The sequence below is a fragment of the Opisthorchis viverrini genome (assembly GCF_000715545.1).
Source record: "Opisthorchis viverrini unplaced genomic scaffold opera_v5_2, whole genome shotgun sequence".
Lineage (NCBI taxonomy): Eukaryota > Metazoa > Platyhelminthes > Trematoda > Opisthorchiida > Opisthorchiidae > Opisthorchis > Opisthorchis viverrini.
The window spans coordinates 91236-107973 of record NW_008751658.1 but is presented as its reverse complement, the minus strand read 5'-3'; the positions used below and the strand labels follow the sequence as shown (position 1 = coordinate 107973).

Genomic DNA, 16738 nt, shown 5'->3' with positions numbered 1-16738 from the left:
TGAATCATGAGGCGGCCTGTGTGTAGCACATTCAGTTGTAGAACGTCATAAACGAGAGATTCAGTTGAGTTCCCCATGATTTGTTTGGTATAGCATCACATAACTAGGACGCGTTGCGCAACCGCACTCTCACCGATTTTGCAACAACTGGCTGAGGACAATTTTCTTCCAGACACAACAGAAGATTTCCTTCAACGGTCTAGTCAGCTCCCACGCTGTTTCCCACTGTTCTGGTTTGTGGCATTAACCAGAATCTGCTCATCACAGCGGGGCACCTGATTCGCAGAATTGGGTAACGCCATGGCAACTTGCTGATGCTCTAAGTGGAATCACAACCCGTGTTCGCTAGCGCCTTCGGGCATTTTTAGAGCAAAGTAGGCGTTTTTATTCAATGCGCGGATAGGAAGGGAGACAGAAATCCAATAAGCTCTTACGTTTGATCAATACTCAAATGATTACCGGAAAGCTAAAATTGTTTTTCACAGATATAGAAAATATCGGGTTCTGATAGACGCAAATAAAAATAGGAATCTTGTGGGAATTCTTGTGGCAAACGTGAGAGTTTATGCGCTTTCAGATTGTGAGGGAAGGTAAAAATTAGGAAAAGTTGGACAGGAAAATTCAATTTATGCTGAAAATATCAAGATGCGTTGTGGCGTATGCAAGACGCCATTCAAGCCGTTTCTTTTACCAGATATCCCGCGCCAGCATTCAATTCCTTTTAGTGGCAACGCAATGAGCCCCAACAAGGGTAAAGCCGGCAGTGGGCTCTCGGAGAACTTCCGGAAAACCTATAAGTAGTGCGTTTAATCAACAGAACATTGTGCGATATCCTGAACGTTGTCGCGACTGAAGCATGAGATAGCTATTATACAGCACACATTTGAAGAATATCAGAAACGAGAGATTCAGATATCAGTCAGCTAAGTCTTCCGTTAACACTACACAAATGTGTAAATGAACTTTTATCTTTGAGTACGTCCAACTGTGTAACCAAGAGTGAAATGCGATCAATCAAAAATTCGGAGAATGGTCCTACCGAATGAGTCGTTCAAAAGACTTAACTTGTAGTAAGCTTTCCAAGAGCCCTCAAAAGTAAATTCAAATCAATAAGAACATTCCAAAGCCTGGCTTATTAACACAAATGTGGCAGTCAAAAACCAGTCAGAGGCTTTCAGTCAAGTGGTCGCACGCTATCTGAGTAAGGCGAGCGGGATCTGTGAACCAGGAAGTTCAACTGACTTTGAAACCCGCAACAAAGTTCTGCGAAAACTATCGGGATCATCTTAATCAAGACACAAAGACTAGTGCTGTGTTCACAGAGTGTAGTGACCTGTAGGTCAAACCTACTTGGGGGAACGCTCCACCCACCCTCATATAATGGTAAAGGAGTCTCTCTTTTAAACTTGTAAACGTTCCTCTTTTGTATAGATAACCAAAGAAAACAAATAAAGCGTTGACATCTTTCAGTTTGTGTTCTCGTTTTTCTCACAAAACTGAATATTGGAACTCAGAGCCTCATGTATCGACGTCTACTCGGGTTTTCGAACCTGTTCAACGACCTGTGGTTCGAAAGTCTTGCTCGAGAAAGACTGATCAGTAAAAGCCCAGTAGGAGAAAACCAAAATAACGTTCTGAAGATAAGGGTTTAGACTATATATGTACTTCTGCCAAAGAATATATATGCATCCTTTGGCAGAAATGTTTTCTCTCGATAGACTTCAGTATATTGAGACCCATCATGATTTTTGGAATGTCTGACACTGGTCTTTCGCTTGCTTCACACAAGAAACTCACCTCTTCTCTTCACCATCTGTTACACAGTTTTTCACAAAATGTTTTCATTGAAAAGACATCAATGTGACAGAAAACGCATGACATGCTTTCGCTCTTGGCGGCTGGACGGTGAGTGAGAGAACCGTACATGCACAGAACGGAACAAAACAGTAATTAGCCGTTTAGAACGAATGCTGTGTAGCAGACCTGGTAGTTTGATGTTTCTTTCCGTGCGTGATCAAAACCCAAACCCATCACCTCCCCACCAAAGTATGGGACAAAGTTTGTTAGCACGAGGGACACTGTTCGGTGGGTTAGGTGACTCAGAGTCCTACCTGTTGTCCAACGGTCGAATTTCTTGCGTGCATCAATACACGATCCTGAGATGAAATCAGTTACAGGGAAAAACTGGGGAATGTTTAGGATTTTCCTCATTGTTAAATAAGGTATTCATGTCACGTGATGAGCATAGCATCTGGAGATATTTTCTGGTGGAAGAATTCAACTGGTGCTCAGGTGTTTCTCATCTGTTCTTGTTCAGAAACATGTGGGAAGAGGAGCCCTCCAGACAATATTTCTTTCTAGTTGTTAGTCACATTTCTTTGAAGTAACGATATGTATGGAACTGTTTTGATCTTCTCCGGTAACTTTTCGATCTAAGAAATCAATACTTGTAATTGTAATTAGGCGGAACTTTTCGGTAATCTTCATAATCCCTGGTAAGAAGTATTTCATTCGAGACGAAAACTAATCGCTAGCTTTTAGATGATGTTTACACACCAAGAACCGACACCATAGTCTTTTTTTCTCTCTGGGGGACGTTTCGGCAACATTTTAAAGCAACTATTTTCTACGTATATATATATATATCCTTTCCCCTATTTTATCCCAGCTTAACCAGGCATATTTTGTATCTGTTCGAGTCAACGAGGAAACGTGAATGTCTCTTATATACTTTTCACCTTGAAGATCATGCGATTGGACCGAAATCTTCAACGCTGCTTACTGTTCGGTCCATTCCTATTCTTATAAGGAAGTTCAGATTCCTGGAAGCAACCTCCAAACGCCCGGAACCTACTGCTCCACCAAAAACTCAACAGGAAAGCCGGCAAGCATCCAGGCCAGTCAATCATTCAATCAATTCAGCGAAACCTGATGAGTGTTCTTGCACGAACGAATGTGATCAGCGTTCAGGCACTTCACAGAGGCACGCCTATCAAGCAGCCTGGATCAATGTCAGAAAGTCCCGTTTAAATAGCGTGGGGCCGTTGTAACTTTTGCTCTCGAACTTGCACGCATTCACGCTCTCCCACTCACTTGTTCGGAATGTTGCTGTTTTGTTCCCTTGTTGTAACTTTTGCTCTCGAACTCGCACGCATTCGCGCTCTCCCACTCGCTTGTTCGGAATGTAGCTGTTTTGTTCCCTTCTGTGAGTCTTTTTTAAGCACTGAGCATTGGAGGGGGTCAGCAGCAGCTTGGCGAATCAGCAGATATAACAAGGAAGAGAGTGCCAAGGCAGAGTGCCGATCACTTCTTACGTGGATTATTTGCTCGGGGGCTTACTACACTTTATAGGCTTCATCACTTTGATAGCGTCCTGATTTCGTTTCGTTTGTAAAATGACTACGATTTTTCGCATTCATGGATTTTATTCCTTAATTCATCCTGCCATACTGTTTGGGTTATCTTCTCAATAATACTAAGCCATATTCCTCGTCTTTGTGAGTACTGTGTGTGTGCCCTTCATGAAATTAGCTTTTTCCAAAGCTCAAGGTACACAACTCAACTGCCTCCCGCGTTTCTTCTTTTTTTCGGATAGTGCTGGATATGCTTTGTAACTAACATGCATGAGACCTCTGTGGAACCATACGACAATTCAATATCCAATGTTTTGGCTTCAATTTCCAAAAATTAGAAACTTGTGTTAAATCTAGATTGGTTTGCACTAAAATGTTACATCCCTTGTGCCAAACTGATGTTGTCCCTTTTGGATAAAAAGCACACAATTAGCCTATGACAGCCTCAAAATAGGAGCAGTAATTTAGAGTTCCAGTATACACGCTGTGAAGGGACAATGTCTCTGTAACGATTACTGGCAGTTCACTAATAAAAGTATAATTACCGATAGCGGTGCGGTCCCTTTCTCACAGTAGAGGCCGACAAGAAAAACGAAAAACGATTGAAGTAGAGGAAGTGAGAGGAAGATGGCTCAACATGGAATACGTGAGTAGTTTCACAACTACACTCAGTTGCATAGTCATCTCGTTTTTACGGGAGACTCAAGTGAGTAATGGCTAAGTCTCTCCACCTCAGTGTTATTCACTTGAATGCGCTACACACAAGACGCTTTATGTTTCACTTTGTACAGTAGTCGACATGTCGCAGTACAATTTATTGAAGCAGCGCTACACACAAGATTCCTGAGAGCTGTTCGACAGCTCGTTCATTGATGAGTACCGTTCTTTCAGGAAAATGTACCGCAATAAATCGAATATCGTACCAACTGGAACACGCAGCGGTCTTTGTGCAACACGTTCAAAAGAATAAAAGCACAAACAAGGGATTCTCCCGGAATTTTAGGTCGGTCTACTGTCGAAACTGAACTGGTTTGCAAATAGATCGATTTGGCAAGTTACATTCCAATCTGAGTTCAAGTAGGGTGAATTGTTGGCAAGGACTCGCAGAATGCGCCTACCTGATGAGCCCAAGAAAAACGAAACCGGTCACAGAGCCTTCAGCCTTTTGAGGTTGTTTAAAAAGGTGGCAAATTATCGATGCCACCACGAGAATTGTACAAAGGAGTTCCCGACTACTTGAGCTACCAACATTTTCCCAACATAGAAAGCTAGTACACACCTTTCTGATTAATTTTACTTTACTGTGGAATCTGAAGATGGGTTGCCGGACGGAGGTCGATAAATTTTCTACAAACTTGTTTTTTTCCTTTTCGTGAAAGTCAGTTATAGTTTTAAGTCAGCGTAGCACGAGCGCCTTTTGCGAAGCTAGCGCTAACTACTATTTGCTGTCAGCGGATCTGTTGAATCCGACCATCATGCGTGGTCGTACCTCGGTTAAGTCAATCCAGCGGAAATGCCACCCAGAGGTCACAGATGTCGAAGGCTTTCGAAAGCCACCCTCGCCATCTCAGCCGGGTTTACAACTGTCCGGCCGCTGGGACTCAAGTCACCAGTGATTAGTGGCACCGCAGAGGGCTCGATCACGCAGCCAGTAGCGCTTCTTCCTAAAGGATATCGTCATCAATGCGTAGCTATATAACTTCCATTTTTTTCACACAAGTAAAGTGATACAACTACGCCATGGCCTCTACTAACTATCTATCTACTATCTTCCATGGTCCTACATTTCACGCTGAGCTAAACTGCAGCAGCTGGAACCAGCCAGCCAAGCTTGAGAGTAACACGTATGATGTGTACACAGAGATATCAGTATGTTAACCAACTGCTGAAATGTGGGAACAGTGGAAAAGCAACGTCCTCTTTTACTATCCATTGATAACCTTCTGGGAGAACATTGGTTTGGCTGCCTTACATAACAAAAAACGCTACAGATCCCCGCAGCCAACCAGCAGAATGAACCAGCATTTTCTTGGTATACACGTCAGAGTGGTTAGCTTGATATACTCACAGTGAAACGGTGGAAAGGCATACTCCAAACACCTAAGTTGTATAATGTACGATAGGTTCACCAGGGAAAATTGATTTTTTAAAGGCTTCCTCTGGACAAATGTTTCGTTCAACTCCAACACATTTGGATTATGTGCTGATTACAAATTCCGCTTTTCGTAGAGCCAGGTTTCCACAAAATCGGTTTCCATTCATCCCACTCACCGCATTCCCCCATTTTTGCAACATATCTCACACTGTTTCCACTAGGTATTTAGCAAAACTGAGAGTAGCAAATGTAACGCAGTGTAACCGTTCTCTACACTAATCGAATAGAACAAATTTAAATGAGGGAGAGACTTTTAGATGTTGGATTTATGACCACGTAATGCGTTTCCAAACTAATCAACTGTGCAGTCCCCTCTGCACACCAAATTTGTACACAACTTTCTGTAGAGACTAAGCCATCAGTGTGTCAGCGAGCTGTTCTCAATTTACGTTAGGCGATCCCATCGCCCGAAAAATATAACGTCGTATCTCGCAGCCACACTGAGAATCAATCAACAAGATTTCTCAAAGAGTTCATATTGGTTACATCCCTTTCTATCTCATATGTCGTCTAATGAACATGAAGGACTTTACAAAACACCTCCCCCTCCTCTTCTACCACTGCTCTCTCTCCCCGATTTGCCATTCCAGTCTGAATTGCTGCGAGCAGTGTTCATCCACCGCCGCTGCTGCTTCCGATGTATTCGCGTGGGTGGACGACTGTCATCTGTTCGGATAGCATGACAGCCTCACACTGCCTATTAACCCACGCGACCAATTGGATTCAATCAGGGGTACGGTAATTTCTGAAGGTGTGCGTCTAGTGGGAATGATGCGTGGTGAGGAACAGGGCCGAACAGAATACGCCTAGGTTTTTAATTCTACTCCGGTTTTTAAGAACACTTTTGTTTCATGAACTGGCGAAAGTCGTGACCTGGTCGCATTGAACACATCCATCTGTGGTTTTCACGTTATCATGTCGCTTTCCGCTCTATTGCCATATTCTACTGACTCAGATCTACTTCACGTGAATGAGGCAGATTCCACATCCCATCCGGGTTTGAAAGGCCACACGGAAGTGTTAAACAATTCATCTGAGTCAAACGGTTGCGTGGCTGCTTTTTCGCTTCCTATCGCGAAGTGGTATAACCCCGACTCAAGAACGACAAGCTTTACTGATGGAAATTACTCTGCTCCTTGGCGGGATTCGCCAACCGTGGACGGAAGATCCAACAACGTGAGTGATATTCACACGGATCTGGATAACCGACCGAGTAGTTCGGCTGTCGAAGAAACCTCAAGCGATTCCGACGAAGTTGGTAAGTGTAAATGAAGCGCATATTTCTGATGAGGTCTGGGAAACCAAGAGTGGTTTGATGTATAATCGTTAAAAATAAAGGCTCGATGGAGTTTCACCCCGTATTCCAAAGAGTATTAAGATACTTCGGTGTGATGTGTACCACATAGGCTACGATTCTGTTGTGGAGTTGTTAAAGAAATTCCATTTGGTTGTGGACAGAATGAACGAAGTCGACAGGCATGCTCCTACAGGGTTCGCCTTGTTCTACAACCCTCAATCCAAAACTTGGAACGCAATTAGGTTGTAAGTGGATTTTGAATGCCAATGTGTGGGCACCACTGCTAGAACTATAGTCCTGATTGTATCCTCTGACGTGATCCTGTTTTTCATCAGCATAATTTGCAGCGTACAGTCAGCAGCACTTCTATTGATACGACTTACTTATGGTTAAATGACTACAAATTTGGGATTGAATATCACAAATCCCAACTTGATGAGCTCCCAGGACGATGAATCCGATAGTAGGCAGCTTGTCAAGTTTGACTTCGCTACTACTCTGCCTTTCTGTTGTGTTCAAACTATGCAAAAATTATGTTTACTGATTTGTTAATCTTTCTGAGTGATCCTACAGCCGATTTTCAGCCCTTCCTTAGATCACGCTTCGCTCGAACTCGGCAGATAAATCATTCCGAGAATGTTGACTAGGAAATCGGGAAACTGATGACAGATGAGAAGTGATCCTGTCATGAAATGTCACAAAAGGAACGAATTAGAAGAAGAAAGCATGTTGAGTTCAAAACTTTAAGTCAGCTCTTGTTCCTTGGGCTGTTGCACTGTGGACGAAATCTGAAGGTCTCATTTCCAACCGGCATCTGTATATATTAACTGGACCACAACAGACCGAAATATGCACAAGTGACTACTACGGAGTAGTCTACTAATTGTTTAGGACGTAGTTCAATTGTAGTTCAATTACTTTCATCTGAGGACTGGGAATTTCAGACTAACAGCCAGCCTGGTGATCAGAAATGAAAAAAAGTGGATGTTTCCTTTGAGGCTTTGGACTGGTAAAACCCTGTTTACTTTTTCTTGACGTAACATGGTACATAAAAGTTTGCTGAAAACACTTGGACAGTCTACCAACGGTTTCGCCCTTCTTATGATTCGTCAGATAGGCGCAGTCTTTGAGTTCCCATCTACCTTATGTTCTCTTTTTAAAACACCAAGTTGAGCGTAACTGACAAAATAGACTAGTCTGCAAATTACATTTGTGGTAGTAAGAAACCCAGCTAAGTGGATTGCACGATAAATATCTTGTCAGGTGAACATAAGAAGCCCTTTCACAACATATTTAATTGAAGAATGTTACAAACCATAGGTTCGGCTGGAATCCAACTGGAACTTTCTTGAAAATCAGATTGGTGCTAAAATGGGTGTGGTTTGCGATTTTCGAGAAATTCGAGAACCGTACCTATTTGATGTACCCGAAGAAGGTCAAACCCGGTTATTCTCTACCGGAGAGTTCCCGGCGACAATATGGGCAGGACTTCTTCAAGAAAATATACCGATATCTCAAATATCGTAGCAACTAAAATATCAGCTCATGCGGCGCATTCAGGTAAAAATCACAAACGAGAGATTGAGTTGAATCTTTCTTCGGCAATTTTATGCCCCTTAATGTGATGAATTCGTTGAGTTAGTGCTTGGTTTTGAAAAGCAAGGGAAGGAGAAAGTCATTCATATTAAAAGACCTATTGATTGCTCTCATTCAACCTTGACATTCAAACGGTTCATTGGATGGTTCCGTACCTAGTGCATATCGATTGTATTCAAACCTGGACACTGAAACTTGAAGGCAGATTGACATAGTTATTGATGTTGAAATGTGACTACGCATGTATTTAGTTTCTATTAACTTTGACATTTCTGAGTAAATGTTACCATTTTCTGTGTAGATATTATTCCTTTAGTTCCTCCTAGCCGGGTGAGGTAGTATTCCGATGGGTTTCCCAAGAAAACTCATCATTCTTCAGTTGATTGTGGTAATTTATCAATCGGAGAGTTTTCAGCAACCCTGCGCGTAGTTTTCTTTACGGTTTCCGTCAAGCGTATTTACGCCGGAATGGCGTTTCAGAATGGTTTACAATCCAAACCGCATTGGTCACCCTAAAAACCTATTACGAGTGACAGCCCTTCACCAAATTCGTACGCAAGCACAAACGTCTTGGATCCCATTGCTGTTGAATACTACTTCACCTGTTTTCACTTGCAATGACCTCCACATTCGAGATTTTCCAACCCCCTCTTTTTCACACCGATCCAAAACTGATGATTAATCGGTGCCCGAGCGAGACCGTCTTGTTGCAAAAGTCACACGATGAGCCCACCAATGGAGCTGATTCATTTCAACTAGTGATGCACTAGACAGAAGCGCAGTGACCCAGTGTGAACTTGAATGCACGCGTACAACGCGGGGGAGTGTTCGCACGAGTTCAGTTGGTGCAGCACTCACCAGGTAACCGAGATCGTGGGTTCAAGACACCTCCGAAGACTCTGACATTCCGACTGTATCGCGTGTGCTCAGGTCTACATTCAAAACCTCTCAGGACAGAACCCGGCACCAACGGATTCCAATCCTTCATGAGAATTCTCTAGTGCTCCCTCAGTGTCCAAAGTATTTCAGTATGGCCCGGTTTAAAGTAGGAAACTTTGTAGTATGGGTCACACAGTCGCTATCCACGCGTGTTACGGCTGCTTACCGAATGATTCTGGGTTACTTTAAAGTTCTCACTAAGTGGCAGTTTTAAAAAAGGAAACCAATTGTCCCAAAGAGAACAGCTTCCATTTTTCAGGCGTTTGGTGATGTACGTCTGAACATGATTAATCAGTGAATTTGTACGAAGTTTACTTCAACTGTAAAGAGGGAAAGATAGGTTTTCGAAGTGACAGTCAAGCAGATGCTTTGCAGAAGAATTTGTTGCTCCATGCTCCACGGCAAATCTACTTCATCACAGATTACAAATAGCATGCATCTGTCCGAAATCTGACTGCCTCATTGATAGAAGAGAGCCAAACAAAGTACCGACAGACCGTGGAGTCGCCTACGATACAGAACCGATTGGATCCGACAAACTATCACTGAAATACACTAGGTGTACCATTAGAATCATTTCTTTTCAATCGTTTGGGGCTGTGCTACTTGTCTCCCTAAAATTGCCATCGGGAAATTCAGTGACCTTCTTGTGGCTTTACATAAATTGTGGTAACTGCAGCCGTAGTCCGAAGAGAATTTTCTGGTCCTTCACATGAATTCCACGTGTCGCAGTGGCTTATTGTGGAACCACTTGCGTATTACGTCGCAATCCGGCAATCTCTTAGTGGTCTTTCCCGGCTGCGTTCCACCATTTCGAACTCTTTCACTACGTCACATTCACCCGGCCAAAAATATATTCTGTTACATGGATAACAAAATAGTACACACCCCTCGCCGTTTATTTCTTTCCCGAAACTCCAAACCCGTTTGGACAAAGTATTCCACAACGGAAAAGAGATCAGGGCATTTCAGATTGGTAATCAATAAAAGGCCCAGTTCGAATAATTTTGAATTAGTTTAGAGCACTTCATCCGTCTATACCGATTTCCCCAGTTGACCAAGACATACTTACTTGGTCTGCCTTACCCACAAGACAGTCTTTTAAGCTAATACAAGACCTCATGAAATAAGCGAACTACACTCATTTGCAAACAAATTTGGTTTTGCCAGGGACTCACCTGGAACCAGATGAATCTCTCGTTTATGATGTTCCTAAACAACTGAATGTGTTGCACCAAATGTGCAAGACCAAGTTTGTTTGCAAATAAGCATGGTTTGCTAATCCCTTGCTATTTGGGTTCAAGTAGAACATAAGGTTAACGGAGAATCAGGAACTGCGCCTACCTGATGAGCCCCAGCAAGGGTGAAACCTATAGTGAGCTGCCGAAGAGTTTTCAGCAACCTTATGAGTAGTGTATTACGTATTTCTCATGGAATAATTATAACTGAGAGTAGAATGCTTTCCTACCACCATCGCGACAGGTAGGCTGTGCCGTTGTGGTCCTCAGTGGGATCAATCACAATTCAACCATGTCGTTCAACTTATCACTCAGCACGAAACTGCAGTCCTCTCCCAGACAAGTTCCCTCCAGCGAAAACTAGTTATGCGCTTCCCTGTAAAATAGTCTTTGTTGAAGAGATTTCTGCATACATTGAAGCGCACCAGACCTCTCAAAGTAACGGCAGTCTCACATAGATCACCGTTTTCCCAACGGTATGAACTGCCGAGGACACATACATATAGAGTGAGTGATGCGGGCTTCTCACACCCCTTATTAGTTAACTCATTGGTCGAGTAGAATTCTGACACTGTTCACTTGCCAAGTATCAACGTACAGTCTATGAAACGCTTTGAAACGACAACCCAAAGAGGCTAGTCCGCTGATATCTCATCCGGAGTATACTCACTCTGCGTCTTCGTCCGTCATAAACCCGAGCGAGAGATGGGTCGAACTGCCGTTCTAGCATCATACCTGTGTAGCCGATGCTTCCTACACTGAAAATAACAGATTCGATCAACCGCTTACTCGCAGCATAGCTTAACAGCACCATACAGCCGGGATAGAGCTGTTCAATAGCACCAAACTGTGTGATTCAAACACAAGGTGAATTGCAGTCAAGACGCTTTGAGCTTTGTCTCTGCGGCATCCAGCAACGCCGTTTAGACATTTACCCAAATTAACTATCACTTCCACTTTGCCCGGTGTGTTCTAAAGAAACTTACTGACCTACCCAACCAAACGCACTGGCAACAGAGCATTCACACAACCTGTTGTTGCTAGGCCACTAGGGGCGGCAGAGTTCATCACTGGTAGCAGTCATTTTTCTTTGTTTACCATCCTCAGATGACTCTTTCTTTCAGCTGATTGGTGCAAATATATTGTTTAGTCTGCCACTCCCCAAACTGCCTCCTCATTGTTGAAAGGCATAACGTGACGGGTACTATTTGTTGACAGCCTCTATGTTTACCAAACCCTGGTAGATAGTTTATCTCAGATAATGGTAAGAAACTCGTTCACAGAACTTTAGCCGAGAGTGCCATTCTTTTCAGGAATCTATGAAATGAGTAAAAAAAAAAATAAAATATAAATTACTATTTCAAGAAAAGGTCATCATTTGCAAGAGTACATGTTTTGGACAGCAGAAAAAATACAGAGCGCAATGTATTCTGTACAAAGAACAAGTGATATCTGATTTGGTCGTATGAATAAATTATTGCTGATATTTCACCACCAGCCTACCCCTGCTTCGGATTTATCAGGTAGATTAAGTCCGTGACAATCAACCCTAGACTCGAACAGCAGGTGAGTTTATCTCTTGACCTCATGTAAACGTTCGAACCAGTATCCCAAAGTCCTGAAACTATGCCTAACGATGGGCTACAAACGGGATGAAACCGTAGTGAGCTGTCTGAGAACTCTGAACAACCAAGGCGTTTCACTAATGTCAGGCAAAAGATGCTCCACTGAAAAATTCTCGCAGGGAAAATTCAAGGTGGTCTGTATGCTGTGCACTGCACAAAGGAAGGTCACTGAAGACAATAGATCCCATAAAGCACTTCCAACATCCATATGATGCTAAAAGTGATCATGTTGGTTCGTTTACGGTGTTGTGGTGTGAGCATTTTATGCGTTGGGGGGGGGTCTGATAGAGAGGTGCCGCTCAAATATACTTAAGTGATCTACTCTTATTCATTGGTGTATAGTATTACACAAACGATTCACCAACGTCATTCTCATCAATTTATTTGTAATCAGTAGCTTTATTACTAGCTTCATCGTACCTAATAATCAATGCTGTTCAATGATAAATTATACGTAAAACTGGTTTGGGTTTATGCCTGTACTGGTTTTTTATTTATTTTTTAATTGAGTTAGAACGCACTGTGGTAGAACAATTTTAAAACCTTGTATAGTGGATTTTAATCGCTGTTCTAGTACGAGGCGGTAAATGATCCTGGATACCAAAAAAATGAATGCACTCAGCAGACAATGGTGTGGTTGGTGTACTAATAAACAAAGCCTATGGTTTTCAAACTTTAACACACCAAGATTTATTTGACCGAACCAAAGTTCGCACTCTCATGTCATAGACCAACGTCGTGTTTTTTGTGCTCACTGAAATGGTGAGTGTGACATTCCACTTACAGCCTCCTCCTTCCTATTGATTTTTTATGGTTCCTGAAGCCAAAAACTCCTACTCATAAAGTTTTCGTTGGACGCCATTGACGAGTGTTTAAAGTTCGAATGGATCACAAGACCTAATAGCAAGTATCTGCCACAGGATTCTGTCAAACATGGTCACTTAACTCTTGTAACAAGATAACCGAGCTTGCATAGGATCAANCCTTCTTTCTATTGATTTTTTATGGTTCCTGAAGCCAAAAACTCCTACTCACAAAGTTTTCGTTGGACGCCATTGACGAGTGTTTAAAGTTCAAATGGATCACAAGACCTAATAGCAAGTATCTGCCACAGGATTCTGTCAAACATGGTCACTTAACTCTTGTAACAAGATAACCGAGCTTGCATAGGATCAACAGTTTGCTTTTATCTGCTGGCAGCGTACTAAAAGCGGTCAGGTCATAATACAAACAGGGAAAAGATAAAGCGATGATCGGGAACATTCATTGAAGGGTCTGACCGATTCCATTAGTTTATCACGAAGGCAATTTAATGTTACTTTTGGGCGCATATACTCGGTCAATGCTGATTGTTCAGTATGGCCTCCTCAAACACTTGCTATTTGAGACTAACATCTTATGGTGGAAATTTGAATGTTTTTTTTCTGGTATTATCCTAGCGATCCGTGATCTCTCTATACTTTTCAATCGATGAGGCATGTTTCTGAGCTTTGGTATGCTTTGCCTTCATAAATCGATCATCAGCTGAAAGCGTACGAGAACTCCGCGTTCCGACGAATGTTCGCATAATCTTTGGTCTGTTCTGTTGATGTATGCCCCATCCCGGTTGATGTACAATCTGCTGACGGTTGCAGGAGTTGTGGAATTCGCCTTCACATCACTCTTGTCTAGACAGTCGTCTTCCTAGCCTGGAGAAATCACTCTGGTGAGTCCATACCGAAGACGGAATATTGTGCTCAAGTTTCGCTATTACTAGAGCTCATCAACATCAACAACATCTTTGGCCACGCCGCGGTTTGAACTCGGGACACCTACCGCGAGACAAGCATGTCACCATCAATCCATAAGCAGTTGGACGGTCAGGGTTAAACAGGAGGACGCGTTCACACTTGAGCTATGTGTTTGCTTCTCCCAGTGCGTGATTCCAGTCGTTGGGTGCATTAGCTGCTGAAGTGTTTGGGTAACCTTGTGTCGATGTTGGTAGTAGAATCTGCGGTGCGGATGAACAATTACGGCCTAATGTAGTCGTACATTTACATTCAACCAAAGACCTTGTACGTATAGTCCGATAAAAACATTTTTACTTTGGTTGTGAGAATTGTGTCCTGATGCGGCCTCAGTCCACTACGCATGGCACTAAACTCATCCGACAGGAGTTTTTGGCGGGGATACAATTACGCTTGACACGAGTGCGCAATGTAGACCCCTCTCATGACTTTGGAAACTATAGGTAATATTCAGCACACCGAATGTTTGGAAATACCACCCAAGCAATCGTCGATGAAGACATTCAAGGACGCCAAGTGGTTGCTACTGTTAGCCCAGAAAGACACCGGAATGCGAGTGGTGCATACGATTGTATATCTGATCGACACTGGTAGGGTACATGTTTAGGAGAATACCGCCTATGAACCATTCGTAGAGGGTAGTTCATTCTCAACCATCTTCCGAAGAAAACACATCTGCTATTACCGGACCAGGTGGGACACGCGTTGCTAAGCGGTGCTACTCCTGTGGAATCAAAATGGATATTTACCATATACAGAAGAAATAGTAATTCAGGCTAGTCTGGCAGAGTAATATGAGATATGGTCAGACCACATTGCTTGTCCGCGGTTTTGTAGATTGGTGCATCAGAGAATAAGATTATCCTGGCCATTCCACCCGCAAACTCAGCTGTCTTCAAACACCTTCAAAACACTCCACTTCATAATTTCCCAATCATCAGAAATTTGAAGGGTATTTGATGGATCTCGAAATAAAATGTCCAAGTAAACAAAAGGTGAGCAAATAGGTATTCCTGAGTGTGGCTTGGGGTTCGCAGTGACACCAACCGTTCATTCATTAAGAAGGCGTAAAGTTGAGGTGCAGGAGTTCAGCGGACAGTCGGTGTCATCGACTGCTCTAATAATTGGGCTCCCGTTAAAAGAACCGGGTTTCGAATCCCCCCGGTTTTGTATTCGCGTTCAGACGATTTCTGATTTGGTCTCATATTTCAAGTTGTCAGCTAGTTGTGGAATACCGGGTTTAGTTTCATATTTAAACGCCACAACAAGCCTTTGGAACATGGAAAGATGATTTGAGGCAGAGAAGTTTCGTTTGCCTCAAACTGTAGATAATGAGGATTAGACTGAACAGGTAAGAACACCAGACAATAAGCAAACTCAAGACGGGTTGAGATGAAGTCCAAATGAGGCCTTGCTCTGTCGTTCCCTTTTCTAACGGACCAAAAAAGCCATCCACCATTCGAAGTGCCGTTTCCTTGATGTAAACCGGTACCCATTCAGATTCTCTTTAAATCTATTTGCAGAGGGGAGATTTGTTAAACTAGGTAACGAATCTCTACAAAAGTCTCATTTACACACAGAACCAGGAGACTCATATGCATTCAGACGAAATTCCCGTTCACAATGGTCTGATCCTACTGAATATGCCGCCATGAGCCCTCTCATGTTCGAGATAACGCAATACCTTAGGTAAAACAAGCTACTCACAAGGTTGCTAAAAACCCTTCGACAGCCAACAACCGAATTCGACCTTCTTGGGGTTCATCAGGTAGGCACAGTCCTCAAGTTTTCATCAACTTACGTTCTACTTGAACCCAAATTGCACAGACTTCGACAAAAAAACTGGCACATAAATTTGGTTCTTAGAGGAGGCTTGAATGAATTTAGCTGAACTCCTTGTTTATACTTCTCATAGGCTGCGGAAGAGTTTTCATCGTTTTAATATTAATTCTGGTTCTCCGTGATAGCTTCAGCCGGCCCGGTGATCAACTTGTTGACCGTTGTTCACAAGATATGCTTTTACTGATCTGTGAATAAGTTTTATGGCTGCTTTTGCTAACTGGTGAGATGTGCATTCAGAAACGCGTTAAAACCATCTGCGGACCTAATGAGCCAACAATGAGTAAACAAATCGTTAAGCATACACAGAAACGGTCTGTTGAGGCAGTTATTTTAACAGAACAGCGATCAGTAGAAGGTCAGTGTTCAAAACACGCTCCAAAGTCCTAGTGAACCAGTAGGACAATACCTGACTGAGTGAATCACCTTCGTAAGGCAGCCGTAACCATACTAGCCTTCACGACATCCCATGAATAGTCCGTTCTGGTTAGCCTCCGGAGACCTGCGATAGTTGCCATTGCTCCAAAGAGTGTCTCATTGGAAGTTAAAGGCTTGCTGTCAGTGGAATCTCCCCGTGCATATGTTCGATGCCCTGTTGTTGAACAGGTAGCGCACCAAGGTTAAGCCTGATCCCCCAAGATGCAGAATGGCAGAACTGAATGTATTGCTCGATCCCATTTACTTTCTTTAAACACTTCCTTTGCTAACATCTGAATATCTCTGAGTTGTATCTCCCAGTATCTCCGAGAGCTACTCGAACACTTTCAGGATGGACACGGAACCCTAATGCCCCTGATATATCAGAAAAACGTCGTGCACGTACTTGATGTAGAGATGAAAAGATGGGATATGGTTGTCTTGGTTACCAAACAAGAGAATACGTTTGGTCTCCCGTTATCACCGGAGTGA

General features: G+C 42.9%; 1 protein-coding gene across 1 annotated transcript in view; it reads right to left on the bottom strand.

Annotated features, from left to right (window-relative positions):
- The window catches only part of T265_00174 (hypothetical protein), a gene marked incomplete at both ends in the record, with an annotated part of 176981 nt that extends 165670 nt beyond the window's left edge, over positions 1–11311 (bottom strand). Inside the window, one exon of the mRNA XM_009163882.1 lies at positions 11249–11311. Coding sequence (XP_009162146.1) covers positions 11249–11311 — 63 coding nt within the window. The remainder of the gene's footprint in view (positions 1–11248) is intronic.
- Between the last annotated feature and the right edge of the window lie 5427 nt (positions 11312–16738).